Source organism: Anabas testudineus, chromosome 21, assembly GCF_900324465.2.
Source record: "Anabas testudineus chromosome 21, fAnaTes1.2, whole genome shotgun sequence".
Taxonomy (NCBI): domain Eukaryota; kingdom Metazoa; phylum Chordata; class Actinopteri; order Anabantiformes; family Anabantidae; genus Anabas; species Anabas testudineus.
This window is the reverse complement of record NC_046629.1, coordinates 21,997,390-22,010,539: the sequence shown is the minus strand read 5'-3', so window position 1 is coordinate 22,010,539 and position 13,150 is coordinate 21,997,390. Positions and strand designations below refer to the sequence as shown.

The 13,150-nt window shown below is 44.5% G+C and overlaps 1 protein-coding gene across 1 annotated transcript; it reads right to left on the bottom strand.

Moving 5' to 3' along the window:
• Positions 1-544: 544 nt before the first annotated feature.
• On the bottom strand, positions 545-12,331 carry igfbp5b (insulin-like growth factor binding protein 5b). The gene is made up of 4 exons (XM_026376221.1): positions 11,998-12,331; positions 4,056-4,270; positions 3,728-3,847; positions 545-3,476 (listed from the first exon to the last, which is right to left on the bottom strand). The coding sequence occupies exons 1-4, from the start codon at positions 12,329-12,331 to the stop codon at positions 3,342-3,344; spliced, it is 804 nt and encodes a 267-aa protein (XP_026232006.1). The 3' UTR covers positions 545-3,341.
• Between the last annotated feature and the right edge of the window lie 819 nt (positions 12,332-13,150).

Here is a 13,150-nt window from a genome sequence, read left to right as displayed (position 1 = left end):
ATTCTGTACATTTCACGCCAATGTCACGGCTACTGTTAAAAGTGCATCACTAGAAATGAAGACTTCACCCAGATGCTTAAATGAATACATAACTTTATTTAAATAAATGCTTTGTCATAACAAAAAAAGACAAAGGTTAAAAGAGTACATAAATTACAAGTAGAATAAATATTACACAGTGATATTTACTTTAATAATTTGAGTTTTTTTTCCATTTTTTTCCTTATTCGTCTTTATGTAGTTCCAAATACTGACCATTTTATTTCCCACTATCCTCCTGCCACCGATGGGTCTCTTTCACAAGCCAGTGAACACCAAATTATGAAAACCAATTGTGTAGTCTCATTACATCCAGGAAAGTGTTATGTATTCAGAAAACGCTGTACTGTAATTGCTGTACTACTGAAGTATGAAATATGAATATGAGTTTAAACCGAGTACGAGACGAGGAACCAGCGGAACTCAGTACTCGCAAACAGGTTTGGAAAACAAGGAGTCATCGCTACAATAACGCTGTGACTTTTGTGGTTTTTGCAATCGTCAGCCCACAATGACAAACATCAAAGTATTCATGTTCTTGATTTATCCAGACATGAAATAGTCCTAGAGATCAGATCTGTCAGAGCTGAACCCACCTCTCCACTCCTGTTTGCAGTATTGAATTCCCCAGATTTCCACTCCTCTGATAACTGTCTTGCTAACTGTATCTAATGTCATGCAGTTGGTGGCCCCCGTATCGGGGAAGTGGCTAGGCCCTGATTATGACCACTGCCCATGGCGCTTGCTCTTCCTCTTTCATCTTTCCTCCGTCTCCCCCCCCCCCAGCTCTGTCTCAGCTCACATCTCTGTGCAATCGGCCATGAGAATCTCTATCTGTGTGTTACTTTTAGTCTATTTTTCCATAAAGGATGTTGCCATATCGGAGGTCCAAGGCATGGGCTGCACAGCCCCTGTCGACAAATATTACCTCAAAGCACCACCTTTACAAGGTAAGCACAAGATAACACAACATTTAGCTTTTGTGGCTGCTTTTTTTTTTTTTTTTTTTTTACTTTTTCGTTCCATTAACTTCATGATATCACATCTTAGGATGTTGTTGTTGTGTCAATATCAATAGTGAATAACTGAAATAAGTGCAAGCTGCTTTTTTTTTTTTTTTTGCTTTTTTTTTGCTTTTTTTGAAAGTGGTAGCGAGGAAGGTGTTGGAAGTGGGGCAAAGAGCCTTGATAATATATTCACAATAGGAAGCCGTTCAGGATGCACGAACTAAACGGTTGATTTATCTCCAAACATCCTTTCACTTCCCCTCCCTGTCAATCATATACATTGGCATTCACATGAAAAAGCAAGTATCTTAGCTTATTGATTGTCAAAGAAAGAGAAGAGGGAGGTTTAGCTGACTGTGGATACACAGCAGTTCCTGACATGTCATTCTTACCAAGAATTACCCCCCAAGGTACAGGAGATTATTAAATGGATTTGCAATGTGCTGCTGACACCATTCCCAGCACCTACCACATTCATTGTTCTTCTCTTGATCAGAACTAAACCTCTAGACCTCTTTATCGTCATTGTCTCAAGTATCAGCCCCAGCAGGAGGGGGTTGTCTGAAAAAAAAAATTGCCCCATACGATATCCATATCACTTTCACGTCACTGTTTAACTGGGTTTGCATGTAGAAAGGCACTGTGACTTGAACACAGAGAGAGAAAAACTCTATTTAAATAATCGAATTATCACCTGTAATCATTAATCTTTTCATCATGCTTCCTTTAGATGTAGGTAGATAAAATTTGCATGAATACAGGTAAACAGAAAAGTTCCAGAGGGTTAGCTTCTTTGACTGCCCCGTGGTCGAGTGACTGTGGACAGGCTACAAAGATCTATTAAATTTTCTTAAAGGCTAAAGTCTTTTTTTTCCAAACACAATTACATTGCTGTCATACTTTGTTTCTAGAGGAAAAACAACATTCAATAACTATATTTAAATGTAATGTAATACACCATGGATACAATGTAGTAGCAGTACTGAGGGGAAACCACTTGATAAAGGAACATGGCTCAAAAGTCATTACTTCACTGAAGGCAAAAAAAAAAATCCCCAGAAAAAAAAACAGCACAAACAAAACCATACAAAACTACACTTCACACAACTGGATAAGAGAAGCAACCGGCCCGACTGGCAAGTTTGATTATGCGCTCAACTCAAAAGATCAGAGTCAAACGCGAGTCCCATCGCTTAAAAGCCGAACGTCTTGATTTCACCAGTAGAGTCAGCGCTCTCTAAGGTCTGTGTCGCCCTGCATGGCAGTGTCTGTTCAAAGAGGCACAGTTGGCATATCAGGCTAGCTACATTGTCGAAGAGCCACTTACTTATGTTCATCCATGACGAATCTGTTTACTCTTATGTTTCCCAAAGCTCCATGTCCCAAGACATACTTTACATTAAGGAGAAGGCCAGCCTCAAGACCACTTCAAGCGCGAGCAAAACTTGTGACAAAATCCAAAGAAAGAGGAGAAAGAAAAAAGGGACATTCTTTTCTGTAATAGGCTCACTCCACCATACACCAATATAGGCTGATACGTACATACCATGCACTCGCACTGTAGACATACATACACACATTCATGCATGCATCATGTTGTGCAGTATCACATATCTAAGCAGGTTCCCCTATTCATAAGTGCTCTGACAGAACCATGAACCCAGATAGAGTCAACTGTTACAGCATATCCCTATCTATTGTTTCTTTTTTTTTTCGTTTGGAAAACAGACAAAACCAAATTACTCAACGGCCAATCATCAGTTCCACAGTGGCATCGTGTCCCACAGCTTAAAACTGATCTGTTCTCGTTCAATGTGCCCCGATGATTTTTTTTTTATCTCGAAATGATTGTGTGAATTTTTTTTACATCATACAAAGTGTTGTACTGAAACCCCTATAAAAATATATCCATTGTGTGCATATATTTTCATGAATCTGCAACCAGGGGACCCAGCTCATACAAAGGGTCCCATGAGCAATAGTCATGGGGTCTAGTAAATCTTCTGGGACGTTTCCCCTCATTTGGAGATGAGTGCTTGGTCAACAACAGAAAAGGAAAAGAAAAAAAATTACAGGTGTCCTTTTTCAGCCTGTTCTTTCATTTCGATTTTTTTCTTCCTTTTTTTTCTCAATTTGAAAAAATAAAACAAAACAAAAAATCTTGAAGTGAACGGAGGGCGGAGCATATAGGTATGATTCAGAGAGGAGGCGTGGGCCCTGGGTCACATGGTGTTTAAGGGTGGTGGTGGTGATGATGGTGGGGGAGGTGGGGGTCGAAGGGCGGTCCTCCCCTTTTCACTCGTTGTTGTTGCTGCTCTCCAGGTCTTTACACTGAATGTCCCCACCGCTGTAGTCTGTGCCGGGGAGCTGAACGCCGTACTTGTCCACACACCAGCAGATGCCTCGCTTGCGGCCGCGAGATGGCTTGCACTGTGGGCAAAGCAACAGGATGTAGTTAGGTAAATGGCTTAAAGGATAAAGTAAGAGTTCACCACAGAAAGTGACACGGCAAAGATCATTGGCCTGCTCTAGTGAACTGCACGTTCAGAGCACACAATATGAAATTATACAAACATCTTGTATCTGTCATTTCTCAAGTGCTAAATTCAAAGTGTTGATTTACTTTTTCTAAAGCTGAGTGATGTTTGATACAAAAAAAGACTTTTCTTAAGCAAACTCACCTGTTTGCGCTTGAAGAAACCTTTTCTGTCACAGTTGGGAATGTACAAAGACAGAGCCATTACACGAGAAGTATTCTTCATCCCCTGAATGATCCCGTCCAGTTTTCTCCTGCATGGACCCTTTGAAAAATGGCAACACAGGGTTACTATCGAACAATGCATCATCATTAGAAGATACTCTCAACTCAAGCTAAATGTTTATTAGGATCTACAGCAAATATGTGGGAAGGGGTAACAAGGAAGCAGCTACATTCGGCGTGTCTTTATTGCCACTGGAAGATGCTGGCGTCAGAGATGCTAACATTAGAAATGAACATTTACTACTTACAAATTCAGGCTCATGCTTGTCGATGGACAGAGGGGAATAGTCTGTGGTGGAGCCAAAGTTGCGCTGCCGGCCCTGCTTCCTCTTTTGCTCCTTGAGCAATGCTTGGGCTTTTTTACTGTTCACAATGTCTTTAGGAAGGAGTGGCACTTTAGCTGGCTGCAGCTCCTCTGTAATCTCTGTGGTCAAGGCGTCCTCGTGCTCTCGAGACTCGCGATCTGCATCAGGTACAAATAAAAGATCATCAATAAATGTCACATATTTTTCCGGAGATCTTTAACTACACCAAATATTAGGTAAGAAAGTGTTTGTCACAGATATATGTGATTAGGCCTGGTCTTTGTTTAAAACAAGCACTTACTTACCTGTAAACCATCTTGGCTGTTATTATGAAGAGGTAAAATGCTGTCTCTTTAAACATCTAGCAGACCTTAGCATTAATTTAGTGGTGTGTTTCTGCCCACATGGCGCATGCAAGTCTAATATTTACTCTCCTTCTATCTCTATCTCTTCTACCTGTCATAGCTGGAAATGACGATATGTGATTAAACCAAAGCAGTTGATTTTTTAAACACTGTCAAACCAAAACAAGGTGCTGAAAGACACTTAGGTAAAGTAAAGTAAGTAAAACCTCGAAGGGGAGATGTCTGATCTCTTAACAGTCATCATAGATGCCAAAATCAAGCATTAAGACGAACAAATAAAAATTGCTTTTGAACAAAAAATCTAAAGTAAAACTTCCATTCACTAAATAACTAATATTGTAATAGTTGTTAAGATACTGTATGTTCATTGGCTATCTCCGTAACTTTTGAATGTCTGCAGCCTTTTAGTCCTTCCAGCATAAAAACAAAGCCAGGTGCTTTTCCCGGGGTTTGTCCCACCAAATGTTACTTAACATTTGTTTACAGAGGACGGGAGGCCGGAGCTAAGATCAACAGCTGATGAACTCCACCAGCGACAAACAGTAGCTAAGCTCATCGTCTTTCAACACCCCACATTTTCCACTGCTAAATATCAGAATGTGTAACAAAAGTGTATCTGATCTGCGTCCATGAGAACGTGAACGACACCAGATAATTAGATATTTGTCGAGGAATCTATAGACAGCTCCTTTCTTGTCTTTTAGTGCCTTAAATAACCAGTGACTTGTTCATTTTAAAGTTGGATGAAATCACGCAAAGGGCAGCGCATATTTGTGACTGACTTGGGAAAACTGCATCACATGTTACATGTCCGCCTACAGTGTGCCTGGAAAATGTGCTAACACGTTATCTGGACTGCTTAACTGCAACAGGGACTGAGGCCTGTGAGCGCAGTAACTTTATAGCGACATGCCCCACATTAAACTGATTCAAATGTCAAGCACAGGAAAATCCAGTTGCTCTGCAGACTCATATAAATGCTTGTTCATTTCTGTCACATTTTGTGCAGCTCTTGGACGTCATTTTAGCTCCCCCAGGGGGCACTGTAGCCTCAGAGATCCAAACGTTCCTCTTGATGGGATATTCACAGGTTGAGGTCTTTTTATCCTTAACCTGACCCACCCCCTCTCCTATCATTGGGGCTCAGCCTTCTAAACCCAGACCCCAAGCCAGAGGTTCTTTAAGGCCACAGAAAGAAGCCCCCCCACACCCCCTTGGTTTAGCTGTACCACAAGTACAGAATTATTGTGGGGACTATGCCAGGCCCCAAGCCTGCAGCCACGGTGCCAGTGGATGACCCTGGTTATATTTATCTGACAAGGAAACCCGTCGTGGTGCACAGGGCCAGACGAGCTGAACCAGAGAGGAATGTTGGCTGCGGACTACAGGCCAACTGCTGCTGAAAGACAAAACAACTTCCACACTTGTTTAGGGGCATGAGGGAAGATATGATTTAAAGCCGCTGTATCGCCGGGACTGGCCCGTTAGTGCACAGCCACCGCGGAAGAAAGGCACTGAGACGTAACAAGGACACAAGCTCAGAGGACCCATGTTCAAAGAGCCTGACACAGCATGAGCGTCTGGAGTCTCTGAGAGGGGAGGGAGGCAGGGGCAGGGTGATTACCAGAATTGGGTCTTTGGCTTCTGCACCGCGCTGCCGTCTCTTTGAAATTAATCTCACAACTCATGACTTGGCAGGCCTCGGTTTGTGTTTAGATATGTCCTTGTGTCTCCCCGCTCAGACTACGAGGCTATTACTCGCTATAAATAAATACGTCAAACAAGCATTCCTGTGTACACCAAGCATGTGACCACTGTGGAAAAACTCTTTATTTCTCCAATCATTTCTCAGAGCGCTTGATTAAAATGCCACATATTTGGAAATAAAATATGCCGTTGAAAATACAGACTGTTTTTCAACATGCATTCTTGATCCATGTGTAATCTCATTTAAGCATATAAATGGCCAGTATGAGACCGGTATAAGCCATGGCACATCAATTACACTCACCTCACAAGTCAGTGACTTTGAGAAAATGTCTCCCTTAAGTGAATAATGTCAGAAATCTGCTTTTTTTATTTATGTAGCTTTTGGAAAGACAATGGTGTCTGACTTCTTTTCTCCTCAGCTCACAAATTCACCCAAATTCACCTCTTCTGAAGTGGGCTCTTCAGTGAAGCCACAAAAACTCAGTTTTTCCATGCTCAGGGTACCCAGCTTGTAAAGGAGGCTTAGAGGGTCTGTGTTTAACTCCTGACACTCAGCCAAGACGCTGGACGAGAGCCAAGTGAGCCAAGTCATGTGCCGATCTTCCATTCAGCTGAGCCCAAAGCTGTGCTGCTATCTCTCTCCCTCTGCTGCAGCTAAAGATTTCATTAAGACGAGAGGAGTGGAGTAGCCAAAGGAGGTGCACCTGATACTTCTCTGTTTAAAAATTAACATCTGCACACAATTATGCTTCATGAATATCCCAAGTTTCTTATGAGCAGCAGTCCAAGCATGAAAGATAAGCTACCTCTTCCTTGGATTTTGGATGACTATAATAATTCTGCTAAAAAAGGCCTAGACAATAGATTCTCCCACCTTTTATTGGATTTCCCAGCACGACACCATGTTTGTTTCATCCTGCCTTTAAGTCGATCTCTGTGCAGCATCTGAAATTACATCTTTACAAGATGTAAGAGAGCAGTGAATAGAGGAGCTGTTTAATCTCAACAGGGGGTAGGACAAGATAATTGTGGGGATAAATGAGCCTGAGGGCCTGTGACATATAAAGCACTACGTTAGTAAGCCATCCTTGAGCCTCAGACTGCCTCAGCTACTTAATATTTGAAAGCAAGGCCATGGCCTGATAACCCTGCAGTTTCTAGAGCAGAAAGGGAGGTGTGAACAACCCAGCAGAGTTGTGCAAGTCACCGAAGATGGTTGTGCAGCAGCATAAAAGTTGTATCAAGTTAGCAGGGCACAAGCTAAGTTACATCTTCTGTATGTGATTTGACAGCAGTACACAAAGCATGATGGGACTGGAAAAGGATCCCTTCCAAACCAGTTGGAGCAGAAGGAAAATATGGACTTTATCAAATGTTCTGCGCCTGATTTTATGTGACCACAACAGTAAGGGAACTCTGTTTTGACCCTTATGTCCTGTTGTTTCACAAGAATTTCAGTTGTTCAGCTCCGTGCATGCTCTCAATCAGCTACTGAATATGCAGGAAATAACTCTTCCCACGGTATTGTGCAGACAGATTATGTTCATTGCAATCAAAAAGTTTCCTGCTTTTCTGAATGCATGGTATAAATAGCAACAAGAACAATTCAAGGATTATAAATCACAAAACATGACTTATGAGAGCATGCAAAGTCTTTCCAAAAAGGAAATGCTCCTATAGGTAAGCAAACTTTCGACCTGTTTACAGCTTGCAGTGTAAAGAAAAGAAAAAGCTCAATCCATGTTGCGAGCAGTCATGTGAAGAGTCCATTATCAGAGTCAGGCGCATGGCTGCTCCAGTGTACATTCCTAATTTTGGTATGAGGTCTGGTCCCACATCTGAGTTTTGGTTTTCAACAAGCCACGAGGATGGACGCAACCTCTTTTTGGCTCACCATCACCACAGCGCAATTGCTGGGTGTGACGATGTTTGAACACCCCGGCGGACAAAGCAGCTACTCTGGTGAGAGTCGAGTGTGACTGGATGTACTGTACAAACAGCATAAAAGGAAGCAACTGGCCAAGATCAATCTGAGGTTAACGCATTTTTGTGGGATTTACAGTATAATGGGGTGATGTGCAACACGCCCAAAAACTGCCTGTTTACGCAGCATGACACGTGCACCGTCTGAAGCGAGGTGTTTTTTTATAGTCCTAGAATTAGGATTTAGGAGGAAGCAACTATTCGAGGCAAAGAAGATGGGCTTACTAGCTCAGACAGAGAACCACAAAAGGTTTGCCTGTCTCCCGTTCTGAGCAACACCGTTTCAGAGAAGTCACAGGAGCCTCTTTTGTTGTTCAAATCCTGCGAAACTTAAGAGGGCTATTACTTGTCCTGCTTGTGAAACTCCTCTGCAGAGACAGTGATATCGGTCCTTTCTCGCTCCATGCTCGCATGTAGCCGGGTGTTAGCAGAGAGATTAGAGCACCACACAGGTCAGGTCTGAACACAAGACTACAGTGGAGGTTGATTTCTTTCACAGCTGTTGCCATCAGCAGGCTGGGTGTCAGTGGCCAATAAGCTGTACAAATACCACTGTGAAGTTTTATAGGGAGAAATCAGGAAAGTGTGCCTAAGAGCTGATTTGCCTGCCAAAAGCTCAGGCTGTAGACTGTTCATATGATAAAGCTGTACCTCATCCATGCTAACAAACAACAACATCTTTACCTTTTCCCACTATCTAATTTTCCATCTTGAAGTCCTTAAGTGATCTTGAGACAAAGTGACCTTTCCAATAATTCTCCCTGGAACCTGCAACACATCAGTTGCAGCATGCTAAGCTTTCACTGCAGCGTCTCAGATGTTCAAGGTGAGACGGATGGAAAGCCACATACAGTTTTTCCTTTCACATGAGCCCGTCATGAAGCTGTCAGGCAGCTGGCGCCAGCACGTGACCAGGGCTATATCTAACCCGGCGTGTCCGTATGAGCATGCAACGTCGACGGCAGAGTGTGGAGGCTGGTTGGCGTTGGTCTTCTCTAAGTGAAGAGATGATCAGCGTTTTGTGGCTTCAGCCACAGTTTCTCGGCTGTGGCCTGGTAACCAGCTGTGTCAGAGATGATGTGGACATGGAAAAAGCAGATGGTGATTCTCACAGTTGAATAACTTTGATTCTGCATGTTTCCTACAAATGAGCAAAGAAGCCGTGTGGAAACACATATGTGCTCTTAAGCAAACATCAAGCATCAGAATAAGTTAAAGGTATTAACATTGTCAGTAAAGGCACCAAGCTTCTTGTTTGCTATGTTAATAAGGGGTACAGCATTTTAGTCCGTGTGTGAGTGGAGCCACTCCCTAATCATCTTTTGTTTCTTTGCAAAGAGCAATCTGTTAAAACATAAGGTCCTTTCAGAAGCTCAAAGAACAAGCGGCCTGCTGCCATATCTGTCATATCTGTTGGCAAGCTTTCCAGAGTATGATTCACTCACAGGAGGCCGACAAAACCCTATGTGTTCCCCCCAAAGCACATACCACCTCCCGTGCTTTACAATCCCCACGCCTCATGGATCCACAGTGCAGAGACTACAACATGATAAATGCACCACTTGGACATGAATCCAGACACAGTGAGAGAGATGACCAGGATTCTTTTTCTTACACGAGCAGCAGAGAGACGGGGAGAAGAGCTGGCGGGTGTGTGGGGGGAATAGCAAAGATTCCTCTCTTCCATTGTTTGGCCTCCCCAGTCAATATTTAGCAAGCAGCAGCGCTCAGGGCCTCCTGAGTGTGTTGGATACTTGAGCTCCTCCTCCCCGTGTTTGCCTTGCTCAGCTGGTACAGCACACAGACAGCTGCAACCCCACACCACAGGAAACCAGAAGCTCACCAGTTTCCCATCCAAGAAGCTGTTTGACAGAAGGTCCTTCAGAGGAAAGAGAGAGCCGGAGGCATTCTGCTGAATCACCACGTTGCGACTGAGTGCCCATGCAATGAATGCACAGCCGGAGGCAGGAAAAGATGCTCTGATTACCTCTGCGGGCCAACAAAGAAGTCAGATCCTGTGAGCGTTGGTGTGTGTGTGTCTGTGTGTATGCGTGTGCACTCGCACAAAACCAGAGTGAGACAAAACTGCCTGAGGTGTCATCACTCACAATGATCGCACATACACAGTGCACACCCAGACACCCACACAGCCGTGCCCAAGTGTACTGAGAGCACACACACAGACACACACACACACACAGAGAAACTAGGAACAAACACACAGACACACACAGCAGCTATAGCATGCCTTTACATTGTCTGGATTCGTGATCAGTGTTTTGCAAAACGTAGAGTTGGTTTGTGTTTGGATTTTTTTCGGAACACAGAGCCCATTCTGTGGGAAGCTCATTGAGAGGAGAGGTGAGGGCTGCTCGCTGGGTGCAAATAGCTTAATGACTCTGTCAACAGTCAGAATGAGCCCAGTGGAGGCTTATTTTATAGAATGAGGCGTGTAGCCAAAACCTTCGTGGTTACCACCTACTAATCTAGTTGCTGACAAGCTACTAAAGCCCTGAGTGACAGTGGGGCTCTTTGCTACACCAAGAAATGTCTTAAATCATTCAAGGATTCGGTGCTGCTTCTCCCTCCGCCTGCCTCTCTTTCTGTCTCATCTCTCTGGTTCTCTCTCACGCATACAGATTTAGTGGTAATCCGACTCTAAACACCACCCTAGGGGTAGCCTGAAGACCTAAATCTATCCAAACTCTGCGTTAACAGGAACCAAATTTGCAGCGTGCCACCTCGTGCCCTCCCATATGGATTCTTTCAGTCTACCTGGAGAGGTTTCACATCTTGAAAAATGAAAGACACAACTCGTGCGCACTGGTCCGATGATGGAAAATCGTCGGGGTTGACAGACACTTGTTAGAGTGCTGCACACTAAAGGCGGCTCTTAGCAGAATGAGGCAAATTTATACGGTTCCTCATCTCGATATTCCTGCCATGAACAGTCTGACTCCGTGCGCGCACACACTTGATAAAGTTTCTGTCCCGCCAAGATCGACAACATCGATAGGGGGTAAATGCGTAAGACAAGTGCCTCTAATAGCGTCTTCACGAGTAAATCTTTTAAAAACTCATCCAGTTTAACTGCTCAGGGGTCTCGCTAGACCGCAGTTTGACAGCCACCGGGAGCTCGCCATGTGCGTTTACCGCAGCGCAGCGTCGCTCGTCCGCAACAGATTAAACCGACACCGAGCGCACAAGCAGAGTTTGTTTTTACTCCGCGTTAGTGCTGTGAGGACCGACTATGCAGCAACAAAACACAACACTGCAGCTGGATGCTGAGCCTGCAGCCATCAAGCTGAATTTACTGCACCCTTTATTTGCGTTAAGAGCGCAGAAGTGGGGGAGAGTAAGCTCCTGCAGCCAGTTTAATCAAGGCAGTGGATAAAAGTTAATCAGATGGCACCTCAAACCATCTGTCAATCAAACGGCCTGTCAGAGAGCCCTGGTGCCGGCTGCTTATCCTGTAACAACAGCGGGTCTTCTGGAGAGGAAATGGAACCAGTTATTGTTCCGAAAGAAGGGAGAAAAACAGCGGGAAGGAATCAAAATGTGAAGTTATTTATTTAAAACTGCCGGATCAAGAAGCTATTTGATACTTTTTTCTTCCCACTAGACATCGCAGTACCTCCCAGCAGCACCCAGTGGGTGCGCGCACGGGACACCATGTTATCAAACACTGATCCCCAGAGGAGAGTGGAGACCCTGCTGTCCTGCTCTACGTGAGACCTTTACTCTGACGCTTTTTACACTCATTTCTAACCGAGTCATCGTTTCAGTCCCGAGCACGCATTCAGCGAGCCAGCCAGTGCGCGTCTTACCTATGGGCGGGTGGGCAGGTTTGTATCCTTTCTCGTTGGTGCACACTCCTCTGCCGTGGAGAAGGGCGTGCAGGGGTTTCTCCTCCCCGCTCCTCGGCAGGCAGCGGAGGCCCTGGGTGCAGGTTCCGGTGTAAACGCCGCACGGTTGTCCCTCAGACAGGGCGCACGTTAGGCAGCAGCCGCAGCCCGGCTCCTTGACAAGCTGGCAGCCGACCGGGACCGGAGGGCACATGGACAGCGCCTTCTGGTCACAAGGCTCGCACGGCACATATGAGCCCAAGCACCCGGACAGTCCCAAGATAAATGTCACCAAGAGGCAAAGACTCAGAATCATTGTTGATGTTCTCTCTTCAGTTACAGCATAAACCTCAAATGCGCAGAAAAAAAGTGGACTGGTCTAATGAACACAATGCCTCAGTCAGATAATCCGATTTTTAAAGCTAAAGCCAAGAGTCTTTATCCAAGAGTGTTGCTATCTATTAAAAACATGAATTGCAGGCTTTGAGCTGTGCACCGTGCAAAAAAAATGAAAAGGAGCAATTGAAAATATGCGCGCTGTGTCTCCCGGAGATCTCGTCCTCTGCAGGAGCAAAGCAATTCTTCTGCACACAATCTTTACTTCTCTGCCCTTCAGTTTGGACGCCGGTACTTTCTCCACCAGCAGAAGTTTCCTCAGCAGACTGATCAACTTGAGGAGCTGCCTTGCCTTTTTAAAAACAGCCGAGCCCAAACCCCTAACTATGAATACGCTAAACAGCAGGGAAGGGAGGCGCACTTGTTCGACGACTCGGCAGGCAGCCAATTTTTTTTTTCTTCTGCAGCAACAGGAGGATCGCTCTTTCACCCTGAAGGCTGAACTGATGCCGAGGTGCCAAGAAGCAACAGCAGAAAGTAACGCAACCCTCACCAACAGGAGAGCAGTTCAAAAATCGCACACGCTTTCGCTGGATGCGCTTTTGTAGCTCCTGAGTCGTCCTAAAGATCTCGCTCCACGCTGCGTAAAATGGCAACATCCGCGCTCATTTTCAGCAACAACATCAGTCGGATTTTTGTTTTTACAACAGGGGTTTTACATAATTCTCATGTAAACACACATTTTAATATTAGAAATCTGTACAAAGGTCTTGATGTGCATAGTCTCCCACTTTTGGAG